A 19,217-nucleotide genomic window follows, 5' to 3' on the forward strand; every position below is an offset into this window, starting at 1 on the left:
AAACAAGTGGGTAATTTGCTTGGAAAATTTTTTGTAACGATGTAAGTGCGAGCGGGAGACGTGAGGGAGTCTAAAGAAGTGACGAAATTATGTTATGATATAAGTAATGTTGTTTATTATTTATGCATTTGTATTCAAAAAACTTTAATAAATATGTATATATAAAAAAAGATAATTAATAGGCGTGAGGTGGCTAATTACTTTACGATCCCAATTAGCCCTTTACAGCGGTCCGGTACTCTTCCTCAAGCTGCGTCATCTGCTCTGTTCCGTCACGCCTTGCAGAGTAAAAACACAGCGGAAAAGCTGTTGCTGCTGCTGCTTAGATCCAGACAAACACATCAAGCACTTGTGTGTCCATTTATCAGTTCTTTATTGCGACATTCCTCAGACATACACTCCAGGACTCCTTGCAGCCATAGCTACTGCTTCCTTCTCCCTCAAAAACAAAGGAACAGAGAAAAACTCCTCCCACCTTCAAAACCTGACGTCAGAATGTGAGGCGTCACAGAACATCTTAACCCTGTAAGTTCTGAATCCCAACAGATACAACTGAGATTCCTGCATTGCAGGGAGTTGGGACTTGATTCCTTCCGACTCTAAGATTCTATGAACTTTTAAAATTTAGAAAATAGTGCTTTCCCTTCTGTTCTGCTATCATTCCATTTCAGAATTATTTTACAAACTAAGTGTCTCTCATGTTTTTGTCATGTACGTTAGACAAGACAGTACAGTCTAAAATTAAAGGATTCGCTGAGAAGAAAGAGGCCTTAGAAATGTGGATCGTTGATTGAAGGAACACACAGCAGCTGTTCAGAAAGCCCACTGGCAATTAATAAAAGAACATGGACATATTATATAAAGCACCATTTCTCAATGTGTCCTCAAGGTCACCTCGATTCCAAAGCATTAGGGAAGAAAGGAAGTATTATGAGAAAGGCTGCTCAGTAATTAAAACCTCAGAAAAGTTTGAACACAGGAAGTAATGTTATGCAGCTTGTAAAATAAATCTTTAATGAAAAAACAGCAGCACAACAGAAAACTGTGTCTCTTACCTATGAGGCCAATTTTCCTGGCTGCTACTGAGCACTGCTATACAAGAAGTCACTTCCATTCAAAGATGGGCAGCACCAAGATTTCCAAATCCTCTTCTTCAAACCACTTGGGTACTGACTGACCCTAATACTTTCAGCTGCAGGTGGTTCTTGACGGTCTAACCTGTGGGCCATGGGCTGCATATGCCCTAGATTTTTTTCAGGACTCCAGAATATTAAAAATAAATAAAGCAAAACATTTTGCTCCATGTTGGGCAAAAGATTCCTGCACTGCAGGAAGTTGGACTTAAGATGACCCTTGTTGTCCCTTCCAATTCTGTGATGGTTAAAAATGATGACTGCTGCAATTCTGTCATGTCAAGAGGTTTTTGTGACCCCCTCCAAATGTGTCCTCAAAAACAAAAAGGATGGCAACACCCACTTTAAACAATTAATCCAAACTCATGTTGACATATGGACCCCAGGTGGTTGACCATGATCAATGCAGCCCTTGGCTAGAAAAAGGTTTGCCACCCCTAGAGTAATCAAAAGTGGGTAGCCTAGGTGATTTTTATGGATTTGTCCACTTTGATGTTTGAAAGGTGGTACAATGTAAACTACTTAGGCTGCTGAATTATACCTTTAGAAGACAAAAAAATACATCTATATGCAAAACCAGGATGAGAATTCTTCCCTCTGCATGAACAAAGGGTTGCTTTTCCTTAGCTTTTAACATTATCTTAAAATGACCTAGTTCTCGAAACAGGATCACACATTTAGGAACACCAACTCAAGAATCTGGGATTCTTTTGGGGAAAGACCCAAGGAAGGAGTGGTCACAAATTACTAGAACAGTAGCTTAGATAAGTAGGTAAGTGTTGACACTATTTTCATGGTTAATGCTAAGGGAAACACAGACAAGGATTATGTATAGAAGCTTAGTTTCAAGTACTTATTCCACACTGTTCACATGTGTTTGACAAAAAGGGAATGAGGAAATACTATGGTAATTGCTGCCACAAACTCAAAGGGCAGAAGCAACAGCTATTTGTTCAGTAAAAATGGATGTATGATTGCAGATACAGAAGTATACCCATACAGGAATGTTTATTTCAGCATAAGAACCCTGCTATCTGATCAGACTAAAAGGTTGGTACAGCCCAACTCTAGTTTTCAAAAGATGGAAATGAGCTATGTCTGGAAAACCTACAAAAATGGCATCATGGAAGTTAATTTCCACCGCAGCCAAGATGTATTAATGAAGTTGCATCACATGAAATACGGATGATTTTCAGCTGTGGAAGAAGCATGAATCATGCAGCTGTATTATACAGAAAGTGAGATACTGGGTACAGTTCAGCTTTTGTATAGAGCCAGCTTTTTAAAAAAGTAACAAACCTCGGTTCCTACCACTGCAGTTTCACAGATATGCTTTAAAGTGTACTGTCAAAGTCTGAAACTTCAAAACCAGTGGGGTTGTCAAAATGCTTTCAGTTGGAAGGAGCAGAGTTTCCAACGTTGTATCCTTTGGCCATTATTAGCAGCAACCAAATTTAGCAATGCCAATATAAAGTATTTTGCATTCCGCAGATTCGTCTTACAGAATCAGTTGTGTAAACTTAAGAAAAATGTTCTCACAGGTGTAGCCCTGCTAAATCAGACAAAAGGCTCAATTCTGTTCTCACAGTGGCCAAATGGTATCTGCTATTGCTATTAAACCAGCAGGTCCCAGGGTAGGCTACAATTATTTAAAGTTCAGAAATAAAAAGTCAGATTAAGTCACAGGAATAGGGCTGCTCCTGAAAGTGCACATCTCAAGTGTCATGAGACCAAGGTGAAGAGATCTGTCTTCATCAGACCCAGAAACCTGTATAGTGAAGTTGCATCTGGCAACTTCAGGGAGGGAATTCCACAAGTTGGAGGCTGCTACAGATAAAGCCCTCTTCCAAGTTGCTGCCCCCAAAATCCTGAGAACAGTAGAACTACCAAGCCCTTCCCTTCCATAATTATTATCATCATCATTATTGAATTTCTATACCACCCTTCATCCAAAGATCATGGGGCATTTTAAAATATAACATGAGATGTAGTGATAGGCACTACCAAACTCCATTCTGGGTGCAGATTCAAGACAGACAAAAATAAGTACTTCTCAACATACATGGACAGTTTCATTGGATGGCTTCCGGTTCTAGTATTATGTGGGAAGAAGATTCTGTCTTCTTTCAGTACTGTGTATAATTTTATGAATTTCTCTCCTATCTACCCTTATTTCCCTTTCCCCCTAAACCTATAGTCATCTCAAATGTTGCAGGCTATCTGCAAAAGGCAGCTGGTTCTGTACCTATTGCCCAAGATACCCTTTGGAGGTACCATAACCAGAACTGTGCACAATATTTCAAGTGAAGTCACACCAGACTTCTATAAAGGTATAATGGGCAGATATTATTGGCCATTTTATTTTTGACCTCTCCCAATGTTCCAACATTGTGTTGTCACTTTTATTGAGCTACCCATCACAACCCCAAGATCCCTTTCCTGCTCACTTAACTGCCAGCTCAGGCCCCATTTGAGTCTAAAAGTTAGGAATCTGCCACGTTGTACATCACTTTACACTTGCTTGCATTAAACTGAATTTGCCATTATACTGCCTCTTTGTCTAGTTTGGAAATATCCTTTTGGAGCTCTTCATCAGCTATTTTTGTTTTTCTAAATAACTTGGTATTATCATCAAACATTGCTACTCCCTTCTCACCAGATCATTGATGAGCAAGTCACAGACCCAATACAAAACATTAGAGGACACAACTTCTTACATTATTCCATTGTGAGAACTGCCCATTCAACCGCTTCCTTTTCTTTAGCCCAAACTGTGTGTTGCAACATGTTAGTGCATCAACTGCAGTGTCGTGCGAATGCTACCCACTCCTCCCAGGGTTGGAAAGGGGCTTGTTTAACCTCTGGTTCTCCAGTAAAACTGAATTACTGTGTCACGAAATGATGCCTGTCTAAAGAGTGTGTCACCAACATGAAGAGTTTGGAAAGCTCTGCTTTCACCAGTTACCAATTCATAAATCTGCTTGATTTGCCTAGTAGTTATTGCTAAATTCATTTTGCTTAGGCAGAATTTCAGTTATTTCTTTAGATTACACACAGCTTTGCACAAGAGAACGCTGAAGTAGGAGTCAAGGAATCCATCTTCACTGAACTTCAGTAGTTGCTTTCAAGCACTACAGTTCATCAATTAGTCTAGTTTTAGATGAGTATTTTATTCCTGGTAACAGTGATAACCTACAGAAAATTGGTAATATAGCAACCCATAAAAGACTTTCTGTAGCATTACTGATCTCTTCAAAGCGGTTATTGTCAATCCTTTTATTAACTGCAGAGATATGTCATTCAGGACACCAATCAGTGCCCCACATTATGCTCTGGGAAACCAGAGTTTGCAAGCATTTTCTACAAACATCCAGAATGCCAGAGTTAGGCTTCATCACAAGCCATTCCGTTAGATACATGTGTTTGTTGCATTTAATACAATCTTTAGCTGCCACCAGCCCCATATCTAAGTGTACAGACATGCTTTTCTCAAATGGCAGCCCCCCAAGCCACATGGACTTTCAGGCACTGGATTGCTAGTATAAACTATTTAAATTTAAGAACTACAAGTCAATGAAAGCCAGGTTCTGTAGGGAGACAACATGGGTAAAAAAATATCAATACAGATGATATTTTAATACAAAATATTTTTACATAAGTCAGTCTTTTTAAAATATAGAACCTTAAAAAAAAGAACAAGTTGCTATCAACACACTATAAACATGAGTCTTTTGTGCCAAGTTTTGATAGCGTTATCAGAACAGTTTTTAAATACCAGTCCATACTTTTTAACACTGCCTTTCGGTTTCTACGAAATGCTAGCCATGTTCTGCATGACCAATTGTTATGTCCACTGTGACGCACTTCCATTCAGTTCTAATCTGACAGACTGCTCAGAGTCTTTGCACAAGGATTTCACATTCAGCTTCCCATCACAGTTCAGTGGTGCACAGTATGGCCAGTCCCATTTAATTCAGTGAACATTAACTTAAAAGAGAATGTCAGTTACATGTACTGAAGTACATTGTGTGGTTACAGGTTCTTCGTCTGAAAAGGAAACTTGCTGATGTTTCATAGATATTCTACCCTGATCATCCAACCAAATTAACAGCACTCAAGTGTTTTATTTTGATTTCTCAAAGTTGAATAAAGTAATCTCTGTCAGATTATCATTTAAGAGATGAACTATACAGGATGTACATCTCGGGAATGTTTTGGAATAGTCTTGTTTTTGAACTCATATAAAAATAAAAGAATACCAGATCTTGCAAACTCTTGTTTTAATGGTAAATCATCCATGACAAGGTGGCTAGCTAGCCAAGGAGAATTAAGATGATTTACTTGCATTGGAATAATTTACACAATTGAACTTATGCATACAGTACAGAACTATGAACAAAAAGGTGAAGCAAACTTTATTTATATTCAGGTAAAAACATTAACCTGATGAAGTAAATTATTGCAGATTTGAGAAATCAGCACAGAAAACAATTGGACAGAGCATTGCTTACATGTGTTTTATCTGTGTCAAAAGAAATGCTGAACTGTTTTGATCCACACCAGTGCTGGGGGGCAAGGTGCTAGGGGAGGGCTTAGGGGACGGAAGAGGACGTACAGGGGAAAAAAAAAACTTAAGTCAAGGGGAAAGGATTGAACAGGGAAGGAAAATACTAATTCGACTTTATAAAAAACTTTACATCAATTCAAAATGCTCTGGCCACACCATAAATATTGGCCAGACCAATCAGTTGCTGAGTTTTTCAACTACACAAGAAAAATCAATTTCATCCTAGCCCACCAGTAAGAGGCTGTTGCCTAAATCACTGTGTGAATGGTTCTAGAGTATTTTCTGGTAAAGATTGTAGCCAATATATCCTACTACTACATTAAACTAAGCTATAAGAAAGATTCTACCTACTTACAAAGGCGGAATTATTGACAATATATTTAATAAAATTAAATTATTTCTTAATTTGAGAAAACATGGACCAGTAAATGCCCATGTCCAAAATGTAACAATTGTTGCGAGTGGAGTACACAGAGAGCCATGTGGATTGCACATCAGACAATACATGAGGGAGGGAAATCAGGGGCAAGTGATGGTACACAGAACTAGTCTACTTAACTAGATGTGCCAATACATGTTTTTCAATTTCTGTACTTATGTACAAAGTTGTCTTTGGGAGGAAAAAACTGCAGACTTGGCTAGATGGATACACACAGCCCAGTATTAAACTGCACAGCAACATTTATTGTTCCAGCCTGAAAAAACATCCCTTTTTAAATTTCACACAGCAAAGCAAGTTAAACTTCACTCATCGATAAATGATAATTTAAAACAAGAACTTGCTAAAGAAACCTTGTCACAACAACTTTAGGGCCTGATCACTTTTAAGTCCATGGGGCCTTTAATGAGTATCAACCTAGTGTCTTTGTTTATAATCTGCAAGCCGTTTTCTACAAGGAGGCGTTACGTTTCCTCGACTCAGATGATACATTTAGAAAAGAATCATGATTCTCTTTTTGCTGTAACAGGCAGACATTGCATTTTTCATTGTGATCAGGAAAGATGGAATGACTGCTGCCCTTCTCTTGCAGCTATCAAGAGTTTTTCACGCATTATCTCAATACTTGAATAGTCTGGCAACTTGAGATAGTTTACACAAGTCATTACTGAGGGTAAGAAGTCATCTGGATTTTCTGTAGACTCAAATGTCTTGCGTACAATTGTAAGTGGAGGATTCAAACTCCGAAAGCCTAAGAAGAAGAAAAACAACGAAGTTCACGACAGATTTAATATTAAGAAAGTTTAAGAGCATTAAGCTATTGGTCTGAGAAAAATACTGCATTCTTCGTGCTGCTTTCTGTATTACTTAGGTGGATTAACTCAGCCGTGTGAAAACGGAATCCCTCGCTCCTGCAAAAATCACCTGCTCACTCACTCTTCTAGCATTAAAAGGCTTATGGGCTCTAATGTGTGAAAAGGTTCTTATGTAGCCTAGCCTGCCTCTGTAGCACCGCAATGTCAGTTGTGCATGTGGTACGCCCTTGTCTAATATAAAGAATCCTAACTCTAGAAGAGGAATCATGACTGTGGTCTTCATAGCTTTTCTTTCACAGAGCAATTCTAGAAGCTGCACACAGATGGCCTCTAACATTAAAGAGGAAGCAGATGTTTCAACAACAAAGGGACAGGCAGCAACCATGGTGGGGCTCCAACCAAGTTTGCATATGCATCATTTCTGCTCCTCGCCCAGCAGCCAAGAATTTTAGGCTCTTAACGAAGCAATGCCACAATTAGTCATATATCATACTGGTACAGTCATTCCATATGAAGTTCTACCAGTGCGACAAATTGAGTCTTTGCCTAGAGACATTAGCAACTCATCCTAGACAAGTAGAACATAATGTTAACACTCACCTTTTTGTCTATTAGCAAAACACAGGGATGCTCAGCTTTTATTATAGGTTCTTATGCACTGGGCTAAGTAAGGCTGCAGCCCAATGCATACTTAATGGGTGTACATGTACAAATTGATTGTCAATGACTTTATTTTGAAATCAGGGAAGGGAAACCAGTGGCCCCTCTAAAGGTTTTTGGACTCCAACCATTGGCTCTGGCCAGCACAGCCTACAGACAGAATGGTGGGAGTTTGAAGGTCACAGGTTCCCCATCCCTCTTTTAAATCAAAGCCATTGTATTAGTACACAGTTCAAAAGGATAGACTTCTACTAGCTTATAGCACAACAGAGTTTTTACTTTGGAGGATTCAACATAGTAAATATGGTTTTTAACATATGAATATAGCTATTGCATTTGCACTTGCTTTTAGCCAATATTATAAAAAAACCACTCACCTCCTACTGGCAGTCTAGGGCTACCAGTCACAAACTGGAGAAATAATCTTTGCTGCTCACTATCAAAACTACTGAGAATTTCAAACAGGAACTTCACAGCACGACTAGAATTTAAAAAAAAAAGGGGGGGGGGGGAATAGAGATTGTTAAACAGAAGATTGACTGAGGAATCAACAAGTGGCTATCTTAATAAAGCTACAACACAAAAAGCTGTTTGAGACATTCCACACATTAAATCACTGCCAACTAGCAACAAATTATATTACTTTGTGATTACCTGTCATGTGTATAACCATGATCTGGCCTGCAACATTCCATCAATGTCTTTGCATCCCAAGTATCTGTTTTGCTACCACACAGAAGCTGATCCAGCTATAACAACATAGAATGCCAGAGTGGAACCGAGGGGGGCGGGGAGGGAGAGGGAGAGAAGAGAGAACAGAGAACATCAATTTGTTGTTGAATTATCACATGATTAATATACAGTGGTGCCCCGCAAGATGAACGCCTCGCAAGACGGAAAACCCGCTAGACGAAAGGGTTTTCCGTTTTGGAGGCGCTTCGCAAAACGAATTTCCCTATGGGCTTGCTTCGCAAGACAAAAATGTCTTGCGAGTTCCTGCGGGTCCCCCCCCTTTTTCTAAGCCGCTAAGCCGCTTATCCGCTAAAAGCCGCTAATCCACTAAGCCGTCAATGGGCTTGCTCCGCTAGACGAAGAGACTCGCGGAACGGATTAATTTCGTCTTGCGAGGCACCACTGTAATTCCCTGCACTCAGGCTAAAAGTTTTACCACCTAACCAAACTTCAGAGATGAAGCTTCATGCTAACTCTGATTCTCTAACTCAGAATCCAAATTTTTGAAGGCGTCCTTCCTCTCCACTCCTTTCATTTCTTCCAAAACTTAAAATCAACTTTGTTTCAAACACAGTAAGCCAAATCTCTTTGGATAATTACTGAATTTTTAATATAAAATATTCAGGACCGAACTATGATATATAGAATTAAGTATTTTGTGAGAGTTACTGTCCTTTTATGTACTTCTTTTCTACGTACATTCGAATATTTAAGTACAACATGCTAGAAAAGTTAGAAATTATTTTGATTTCATGACTACCACAGTAAGTCTGGAAACAGTATACAGTCGTACCTTGGTTTTCGAACAGCTTAGTTCTTGAACATTTTGGCTCCTGAATGCCACAAACTCAGAAGTGACTGTCCCGGTTTGCGAACTATTTTTGGAAGCTGAATGTCCAACGGGGCTTCAGCGGCTTCTGATTGGCTGCAGGAGCTTCCTGCAGCCAATCAGAAGCAGCGCTTTTGTTTCCGAACGTTTTGGAAGTTGAACAGACATCCGGAACAGATTCCATTCGAATTCAAAGGTACATCTGTATTTATGAGGGTGCTGAGAAAATTGTATTAAGAGACTCCTGGACCCTCCTACAGAACTCCAGCTCCTCACATAAGGTAAAGGTAAAGGGACCCCTGATCATTAGGTCCAGTTGTGACCGACTCTGGGGTTGCAGTGCTCATCTCGCTTTATTGGCCGAGGGAGCCGACATGCACACCATCAAAAGCTGAGCAAGCAGGGCAGATGAACCAAGTTATTGCACCTGGCATAAGGGTACTAACCTCCTCAGGATAGAAGTACTGAAGGTGACTGAGGGGGAAGACCGATTCAAATCCATCTCTGAAGGAATCAAATTGTCTGGAAACGCCTTCATTTAGTGCCCAGAAGATAACCAGCTGCAAAAACACACACAGAGAAACACATAACTGTAAAATTACAGCAATTTTAAATAATGTATTAGTATTAAGAAAGATGATGACCCGGGGAGAAGAAAGTAAAGTACAGCCATGTACCTAAACTGTAGAAAAAGAAAGCAAGGTTGAGAACTGTTCTTCAAGTCAACAACACCCTTTATTTTCCAGTTACTGAAAATAATAAAGTAAGAGGCCAGAAATGTTTTCAGGACTGGCTAGTCACCAAGAGAGCAAAGCTGGTCTAGTGAAGAACAACAACAACAATTCTAATTGTGTCTAAGTTGGTACATTCGTCTTACTGGGTGTAAATTTAAAATTAAGCCAGTACTAGAGAGTTAGGTAGACACTTCAACTATAGATGGCTCTCTCGAAAAATGTATTAACTCACTGTACTAACACACATATATACACAGTTACTAGTTAGGGAAAAACTGCTAATTATTTGGTCTGCATTTACACTGTTTAAATAGTCACATCTCTTGGGGAGCCCTGACCTGTTCAGAGCTATGGGACTTTGGTTACTAACTTCAACACAATGTGAATCAATACCTTAGGGTAATGCATATAGACCAGTCATTGTTGTTTGCAGTTAATACTCTAGTAAAAGGGGGGGGGGGCTTCTGGACCCAGCAGACCCTTCCAACACTCTTGTTACTTACTCTGAGATATTCTTCTAAATTGTGGATGGTGACAGGTATATCTTTCCCTCCTTTTTTCAGCTCTATGTTTGGAAAGCCTGGGAGGGTGAAGTCCAATCCTAGATCTTCTACTGAGCAGCCATTCATGGTCAGTGTTTCCAACGCATACTGTAGACTTTCTTTGGTCTAAAGATAAAATGTAAGTGACAACTTAGAAATTTTAGGTATAGCCTTCTATAGAGTAATATTCATAAAGTGGCTAACATTCATTTAACTCCACGATTCTGGAAGCCAGCAGAAGGGCTCCTGCTGACACAACAGACCCTTCCTCCCCATTGCATGCCCCTGCATCTCCCTGAAATCTGCTGGGGAGGGGTGTCAGAAGAACCCCTAGAACAGTGCATGGGGGAAGGATAGGGGGGAGAATTTCATCAAGTAAGAAAAAAAGGTGTGTTCTGATGGAAGGATTGGATAAGCACAACACTGAGTTGTTTGCACTTTTATTAAAAGTTGTTTACGGGTTTCAGCAGGCCCAAGTGCTTCAACACAATGTAAAGTAAAAATCCAAGAAAATAAGATGCCATTAACATTCAACTTAGCCTTAGCTATGCATATAAGTCACAAGATTACCAGGAAACTGACCAACAGCATTCACAGAATATAAGTATGGCCAAGTACAACAATAAAACATGCTGCACCCTCGTGCAAAGGCCATTTTAAACTTATCACAGTTCTCCAAGACATTAAAGCTTGGGAACTGTGGTTTGTTAAAACCATGTTTTTCAAGTAGAGTTTAAACTCTGCTTGTTCTCAACCAGTTCCTGTGGTCAGATGTCAGAGGTAACTATGGCTGGATATTTGAAAGCACTCTTTTCATTACTTGATAGCACTTCTTTGCTTTTAAATATTCACACAAAAGAGAGGGGTGAGGCATGAATCTAAGATTTGTGCAGGCATGTTTATGTAAAACACTGGTTGTGTTGGATAAAATGATAAATGCTAAACCACAATTTGATCTTACGAAAACAAGCTGCAGAGAGCCTCAGGTTTACATGCTCTCTGCTGCAGCCACAAGGAGAAGCTTGGAAATGTCATCCAAACCCTGAACACGCTGTGGTTAATCTTAACTATGGTTAGCTGAAACAAGTCAACTTCAAATGAGAGTTGAATCAAACCAGCTTCATAAGTTAACTGTAGTTTAGATCAGTGTTTCCCAACCTTTGGTCTCCAGCTGTTTTCAGACTACAATTCCCATCATCCCTGACCATTGATCTTGCTAGCTAGGGATCATGGGAGTTGTAGTCCAAAAACAGCTGGAGATCCAAGGTTGGGAAACACTGGTTTAGATTAACCAGGTTACAATTTTGAATATAGAAGTAAACTTTGAAAATACAGTATGAAAATCACTTCTTGCCAGTCTGCAATTTGTCTACCACTTAAGACATGGCCAAGGCATCCATCAAATGGAGTACTAGTTCTAGCTACCAAGTAAGAAAGACAGATGGATAAATTTGGCATCTTCTGTTCTATAATTATACCTACCTGTGATTTATCCTGTTCAAGTCTTTTCTTTTGCCGCACAATTTCTTCAAGATGGTATACTGATCTGGCTACTACAGGATCAATGTTAAACAAGTCATGAGATGTTAGCGACGTCTCCTGTCGCAGCATCCATTTGTAAAAAGGAAGGCCAAGGGGAAGGTCCACCTAGAAGGAAAAAGCAGTTTCCCTTTATCTGAAAAGAAAACTTAAACTGACGTGTAAACCTCTACGTACCCGCACGCCACCAAGTAACAACTGAAAAAGGCTAAATTGCAATTGCCTGCTATTAATCTAGTAAATGCCATTTGTATAAATGCCATGGATGGTGTTTAAGTATTAAGTTTCCAATTACTCTATTACTGCACTACTTAACATACTTAAGCTGAAGACTACTTTAATGCACAAGAGAGCTATTGCTGTATGTAGCTAATCATTTGGGGATCATTAATATGTATTAGCCATCTAAATTCAGAAGCTGCAACTTCCAACAGTATGTTTTTCACAACTAGAACCTTGAAGCCAGGCTTTTAGAATTGCAATTTCAGCTTGAAGGCTATATTGTATAGCAGAGGCTACTTTAAATTTAAAACCAGTTCCACTCTTACCAATCTAAAATCCATGATTGCTTTTGCCATCAGTTTCCCCAGAAAACGGAACTTCATTTTAACTTTAGCAATATGAGCAGGTTTAGCTGTTCTGCCAAAGGGAAGTGCAAACAGACCTTGAAGATTATGAATATATTTGGTCCCTTCTTGGCTTCCTGTTTAAAGAAACACAAACAGTAGAATTATACACAAGGCAAAGTTATAAATTGGCTCAAACTAATGGTCTAGTTTTAAAACACTAACTCAATCAGATGAACTGCATTTAGATATACAGTCAGCTTACAACATAGGGTTACAACAGCAACTGCATTATCTTGCTCCAAAATAGAGCAAAAGGTTAGTAGTATGTCAAAGCAACTATAATCCATGGACAATATTTACGTTTCTGTTAAAGGACGGTTTATGGAGCTCCTTTCAATACTTTAAAGCTACACGTAAAGGATACAATTTTATCTCCTGCAACAATGCAGTATAAGCTTTGAAAATTCCACCCTCTGAAAATATCAAGATGATCATTATAGTTACCTTTAGGATTAGCAAGAGTAACTTCTTCACCCCTCCACAAGCCCAAGTCTGCTCTCTGTAGTTCCTGAGATACAAGTGCATAAAACTCCAGTGTGGGTCCAAGACCAGTGCCAACCTTTTGAGAAAAGAATAGTAATTTAGAGATGTCTGTAAAAAGTCCAAACATGTTTTCTGCAACAAGAAATGCTAATTGCAGGAATGAAGGTAGAGGAGGAATTGTTGGCAGAAATGTGCAACAGAAGCAGCTTAATTATGTTAAACTCAGGTGTTTTTTTAGACAAATTGTTTAATTCAGAACTTAAAACATTTGCATATTGATATTGCTGGAGGGGACTCTGAATGATGCTTTGAAAGATGGAGCAGGGATAGAAAATAGTTCTATAAGCACTGTACTGGAAAAAGCAATATTGTATCATAACTGGACACTTGATTTTGGTTTCAGAGTTGCATGCTACAACTATAGTATGAGAGTACCAAGACAGTGCTGGGATTTTGATTTGCTTCAAAAGAATGAAGGGCAAACTGCAAGCAATCCTTTCAGAAATATTTTGGCACCATATTCTATCTTATCAGAGGGCATCAGACAGAAAACCCCATGCTTGTAACACTCTGAACAAAACCCTTTAAGGGTTTGGCGAGCCTTTCCACACAAGCCATATAACTCTAAACCAAACAAATAAGCCACAACTTGTTCCTCCAAAGCTTGGTTTGCTTTTTAGCTGCTATGTAGCTAAAAATGTTGAGCTCACATGTTACACCAAACCATAATTAAAACAAGCTATGGTTCAACAACCCGGACAAAAATGTGACCCTAAGACCCCTGATTACCAAGCCTGCACTGCAAGGGATTGGACCAGATGACCTTCGGGGTCTCTTTCAACCCTACAATTCTATGGCACCATCTTCAGGCCGAACTGCAGCAAAAACCAGGTTGAGGAAATGATCTGCAGCATGTGTCAGGCCCACAGTGTAGTGAGACAGCCCCATAGTTGTCAAGGTGGCTATGCTGTTGTGAGCTTGCCATACTAACAGAAAGCAAAATATGATCTGTTAGCTGACTTCAGATGTTCAGAAAAACCATGGCAAGCTATGCAAACCATGACTTAGACTGATGTGCCAACAGGATCACTCTAGACTACTGAACGTGCATGCGGGGACAGGCAGCTATAGTCATTACTTACTTCATTCTCATACTGGATTTCCAACATTGCTCTTGAACTGCCCAGATCCTGCATCACCGATTCAGCTTGTTTCAATAGTTCCTCTCTGTTCACAGTGCGCTGTGTCAACGAAAGGCAGGTATTATTTTTAGTCTTCACAAGCCAATTGTAGCATTGAAAGCAAAGATCACAGATAACAGCCCAAGTCAAAACGCCCTCTAAATTATATATTTAGAGGGCATTTTATGTAGTGTAGTACTTGCATTAGATACTGAAGTATTTCCCTAAAACTACTAAAAATCCCTTTCTCATTGCATTAATTACAGGAAGCCTTGATTTTTAGGGTTGGTTTGCATTAAGCTGTGTTCTTCCGTTGATGGAAGACTTTTTGATCCAGTGGAGAGAGGTGTATAGGGGTTTTTTCTCATTTGTTTGTATTTATTTTTTGTTGTTATTATTAATTTCATTTCTATACTTTATATTTTTAAGGGGGGGAATCTCAAAGCCGTTTACAACCTACATTAAAACATCAAATAAATCAATCCAGAATAAGGTCAAATATAAAGTATAAATTCAAACAAACATAATCAACAGGAAACTAAAATGTTATCTTAAAGATTTCAAAATAAAACATTATAAAAGGAGATCAAGTACAGGATGCACATTTAACAAAAAAGGTTATCTTAAACATTTCAAAAGGAAACATTATGGAAGGAAGCCCAATATACAATGCACATTTAAAGCTGCCAATTCTGCCAATGGTGGTTTGTGGTGAGTGGCGGCTGCAGAAGCTCAGGCTTAATGATCTGGGTCTGCACTAAGAGACAACCCAAATGCAGTCCTCTGACCACCACCACCTCCCACATATGTTCCAAAGGGTCCTAGAGTCCATTTGGGGAGGGGGTGCTACAGAGGGAATGGGGAATCAGTAAAAATCCCACTCCCATTGTCATTGTCCTCACTTGACCAATTACAAATTCATCCCACTCACATACCACCGAACTTTCTAACAGTAAAACAAACCCACAAGAGCCCAAGCAAGACATAAGCTCTCTTCAAGTAAGGCAGCCGAATGAACTATCACACCAAGGGAAGGGCGAGTCAAAGATTCCTTTGGAAAGCTGACTTTTTCCTGCCTTCAAGCAACAGGATTGCTTGTTATTGTCCTAGTGCCCACTTGCCCAAGCCAAATGCACCCTCCATAACTATTCTGCTGTATTTGATATTGGATCTCCCTACACCTTGCATTTGCAATTGTATTTGAAGAAAAATAATAATCATTATTGAAGCAAGAATTCATTTCAAGTTACAGATCAGAGGATTTAGGTGTTCTAGAATACATAAAAATTACTAAGCGAGCATCATTTATAAACCATGACAACAATCACAGTAGCTTTGAAAAGGCCTCACTGTGATCATTTGGAAGAACTGTAGACTTCCCCACTTCTTCCTATAACTAATGTAATTCAGTTATAGAAAAGCAGCTTATTCTAAACCTCTGAGGGGTTCAATCAAATAATTTCTTTCCTGCCACGCCCCCACCCCCAATAATAAAGTTACCTTCTTCCTGTCTAGTCGTGGTGCCACTCTGCTATCCTGAGAATCGGACTGGTTGATTTCTGGATTGGTGTCCAGCAGTCTCTGCATGGCTCGATCTCGGTCAAAGGCAGTTACATAAAATAGCATTTGCCGTGTGTCAAACGGAAAGAAAAAAGGACTGTAAAAAGAGAGATGAGTTTTACACTGCAACTTTATTATTTGGAAGTTAAGAAAGGCTATATATGACAACAGCTAAAAATGTTTTATTTAAAACATTTTATTTATTTAAAAATATTTATCTCTATATATAAATTCAAGGCAGCTTACAATACCAATTAAAACAATGCATTTAAAAAAAAAACTTGCAAAAAAGCCTACAAAAAAGACTAGCTTGATAACAAATTAGTCTGTTTCCATGCTGGATGCAGAGAAAGCCTCTTAAGAGAGAGAGAAAAAAAAGACCTGACATGTGGGCAGTACCTGGATCTTGTTAACATTCTTTACTTAGTCCTTGAAGTTTGTGAATATTATTTTTGGAACAAAGAAAAAGGCCTTAAAGTTGGTTTCAACTAAGCCTTCCTCAAGCTTGAATAAACCATTGCACAGGGAAACAGCATATGGCAACCTGACTCCACTTGAGAAATTTAGATATCATGAAATATATATTCATGTTTAAAACTTGATGCCTCTTCTTAAAAGTCCCCTATCCTGTTTAAATGGTTGTTTTGTTGCAGGCCTATAAACTTCAGAATTCCTCCTGACCTGCTCAATATAAAATTTCAAAGTTCTGCATCATCTTCCTCACTCCTTCATTCCTTTATAAAAAATCTAGTGTTGGGAAGAGTCTACTTGAAATCTCTACAGTACAATAATGGTTTATAGTCAAATTCCATACCATGATTTCCCAAGCTCTGTCAGCCATGTTGGTATGTTTCCTGTCATTATCACCAAAGGGTCTTGAAGTTGTCTGTTTGCCTTTGCTGTGAGTTTACTGTTGATAAATTCTGATGTTGGAATAATCTCTTTACAGCTTGCATTCTACAATATCAAAAAGAAAGTTGCTTCTATTTAGAAAAACTCATTCACTACCAAGACTGTTCATTTTTACAAAACACGGGAACACAGTGACTGTGCCTTTAGCCTAACATGGGCTCCCTGCAAACCACATCTTGCAAGTCAGAAACTAGCCAAATGAACACATGCTCCTTCACTTTCTCCTCAACTTTGGATTACATTTCCTTGCTTTTAAGCATTAACCATCATGCACATGTAATCTGGAGTTGCCACATACCATGGTCAACCCAAACAATGGTTTCTGCTAAAGCCAGGCACTGAAACTGTGGCTTGAAGTGTGTTTGCACACTAGGGTGACAAGAGAGGCATAGCTTGCTTTGTTTGTACTATTGTGGAGGCAGGTGACATTAACAGGACTATTGCTGGCTGTGTGGTGGGTGTTAGTTTTAGCCTTGTGAGCCCTTTTCTGCTGAAGCTGAACCTGGAGAATTGCAATCTGTTGGAGAAGCCAGAATGCTTGGCCAGCTTGCCTCATCTATGAAGAGCATAACTTTATTTTATTTATATAAACAAATCATATACTGCTTACTACAAGAGTCTCCAAGTTGTTTACAAAGATACAATACAGTCAGAAGTTCCTAAGCAGACAAATCTAACCAAAGATCAGAAAAAATTCAAACACAACAGCAACAAGTGTACTCACATCATACAGGTAATACCAATAACGACTGATAGCATGTAAAACTCTCAGAAGAATAACAACATCTAATGAAGGATCTTCAAAAGTTATATTTTCAGGTGGCGAAGATATAAGATAAACTTCCAAAGGATTTGAGACCAAAGGACATACCCCATCTGAAAAAGGGACAGATTCTATTAATCAGTGGAGAAAGGTTTTCATATATTTTTACTTTCTTTATGTAATAGTCAGCAACAGAATCTTAATTAAACTGTGCTTCAAATAAAACATTATGCAACCTTCCCTCTATGCTTGCAGGTGATCCAAATGCTTACCGTGCCACAATTCATCATGCTTCTTTGCATTTCTAGGGGATGTTTTCGTAGGAGCAGTTTGTGCCCTTCCTCTCTTACCACCAACACAGTCTTTATTACTATCATCATCTTCTCGCACTGGCTTGTACCTAGAAAGAAACATTATGTTATTGACTACCTGACCCGATAATAAAATCTACAGGAACAGTAATTTCCTGTGTGAAAAGAGCATGCCAATCCAATACTATATTCCTATAAAATTAGAATTATTAAAAGTCTGTCTTCTAGTGCCAGACTGAGAACCAATCTACTCATTACACAAGAGATTCATAATTGCTCTCCCAATATTTCCCCACATGGAAGTGCAGCTATGGAGGGCTGTCAATTTATGTGGAGCAGCAAAAGAAGGGTTAAACATATCCCCTTCAAAACTGCTCCAAGCCCTATGGAAGTGGAGTATAAGTTCCTATATTCTCCACTGCCATGGGTGTCCAGCAGCGGGAGATAACAATTTTCATCAGCAAGCTGGCAAAGCGGGGAATGGGCAGGGCAGATACCAGGCCATAACAGGAACAATTAATTAAAAAAACAACCTGAAGATCAATTGCAGATCTCCTAAATATTGGGCTGCTTCACTCTTACCAGTAAATCACTGAGTGCTATGTGGACACGCCTCAGAGCGCATGAGCAAAACACTGGGCTCACACACTCCCCACTCCTCCTCCTACACATAAGGATGGCAACTTCTGCAAACATTACTTTCCATTTCAAAATAATCCTGGTTTAGCATTACATACAAACCAGGAATCCTGGTTTAAAATAGTGGTTAATTAAAAATGGGTTATAATCTGGTTTATGTTGGCCTTCTTAGCAGCTAGTCTTTGTTTGAAACTAGGAATTCTGGTTTGTACCCAAAATATTCTTTTAAACTTGAAGTAAACTCAGAAGAAGACCTCTTCCTCACCGAAGGGGAAGAAGAGCTTAACGTTGTGGTTCAGCTCGTCTGCATAGTGCTAAACCATGGGTTAGCATTATATGCAAACCATTGCTAAGTAAGTCTGGTTCACGCAATACTTTGGGCCTTGGGATTTTACCTCCCCTGCTCCCCTTAACCTATGGAGAAAAACAGGGAGATCCTATATTTACTTGAATACAAGCACTCTGCAACCAGGTAACAGCACATGTAAAAAGAAAAAGAAAAATAGAGATAGCAATAATGGAACCTCTTTGGAATCTGCTGCTTGAACAGGATGTTTTACTTTACTTCACAGTAAAGCAATCCAGATTAATTTGTGCTGTCCATAATCTTACTGTCCTAACAGATTCTTACTTCATATTAATATAATGAAGAGTGAAAATGATATTTTACACAATTTTTCAATAAGTTTAACACATGAGGGCTACAAACACAAATATGCATCTGTAACTCAGTGACAACATTGACTGTT

The 19,217-nt window shown here is 39.0% G+C and overlaps 1 protein-coding gene across 4 annotated transcripts in view; it reads right to left on the minus strand.

The window, feature by feature from the left end:
• Positions 1 to 5,396: 5,396 nt before the first annotated feature.
• TRIP12 (thyroid hormone receptor interactor 12) overlaps positions 5,397 to 19,217 on the minus strand; it is a 70,352-nt gene continuing 56,531 nt past the window's right edge. For all 4 annotated transcript variants that reach the window (XM_079977538.1, XM_079977537.1, XM_079977536.1 and 1 more), the window contains exons 30-42: positions 17,791 to 17,918; positions 17,480 to 17,631; positions 16,658 to 16,800; positions 15,784 to 15,940; positions 14,245 to 14,343; positions 13,064 to 13,178; positions 12,539 to 12,693; positions 11,934 to 12,098; positions 10,413 to 10,577; positions 9,622 to 9,735; positions 8,269 to 8,363; positions 7,992 to 8,095; positions 5,397 to 6,890 (exon numbers count right to left, since the gene is read on the minus strand). In XM_079977538.1, the coding sequence (XP_079833664.1) occupies positions 6,694 to 6,890; positions 7,992 to 8,095; positions 8,269 to 8,363; positions 9,622 to 9,735; positions 10,413 to 10,577; positions 11,934 to 12,098; positions 12,539 to 12,693; positions 13,064 to 13,178; positions 14,245 to 14,343; positions 15,784 to 15,940; positions 16,658 to 16,800; positions 17,480 to 17,631; positions 17,791 to 17,918 (1,789 nt within the window). In that variant the 3' untranslated portion in view covers positions 5,397 to 6,693. The remainder of the gene's footprint in view (positions 6,891 to 7,991; positions 8,096 to 8,268; positions 8,364 to 9,621; positions 9,736 to 10,412; positions 10,578 to 11,933; positions 12,099 to 12,538; positions 12,694 to 13,063; positions 13,179 to 14,244; positions 14,344 to 15,783; positions 15,941 to 16,657; positions 16,801 to 17,479; positions 17,632 to 17,790; positions 17,919 to 19,217) is intronic.

The sequence above is a fragment of the Podarcis cretensis genome, assembly GCF_951804945.1.
Source record: "Podarcis cretensis genome assembly, chromosome: 5".
Lineage (NCBI taxonomy): Eukaryota > Metazoa > Chordata > Lepidosauria > Squamata > Lacertidae > Podarcis > Podarcis cretensis.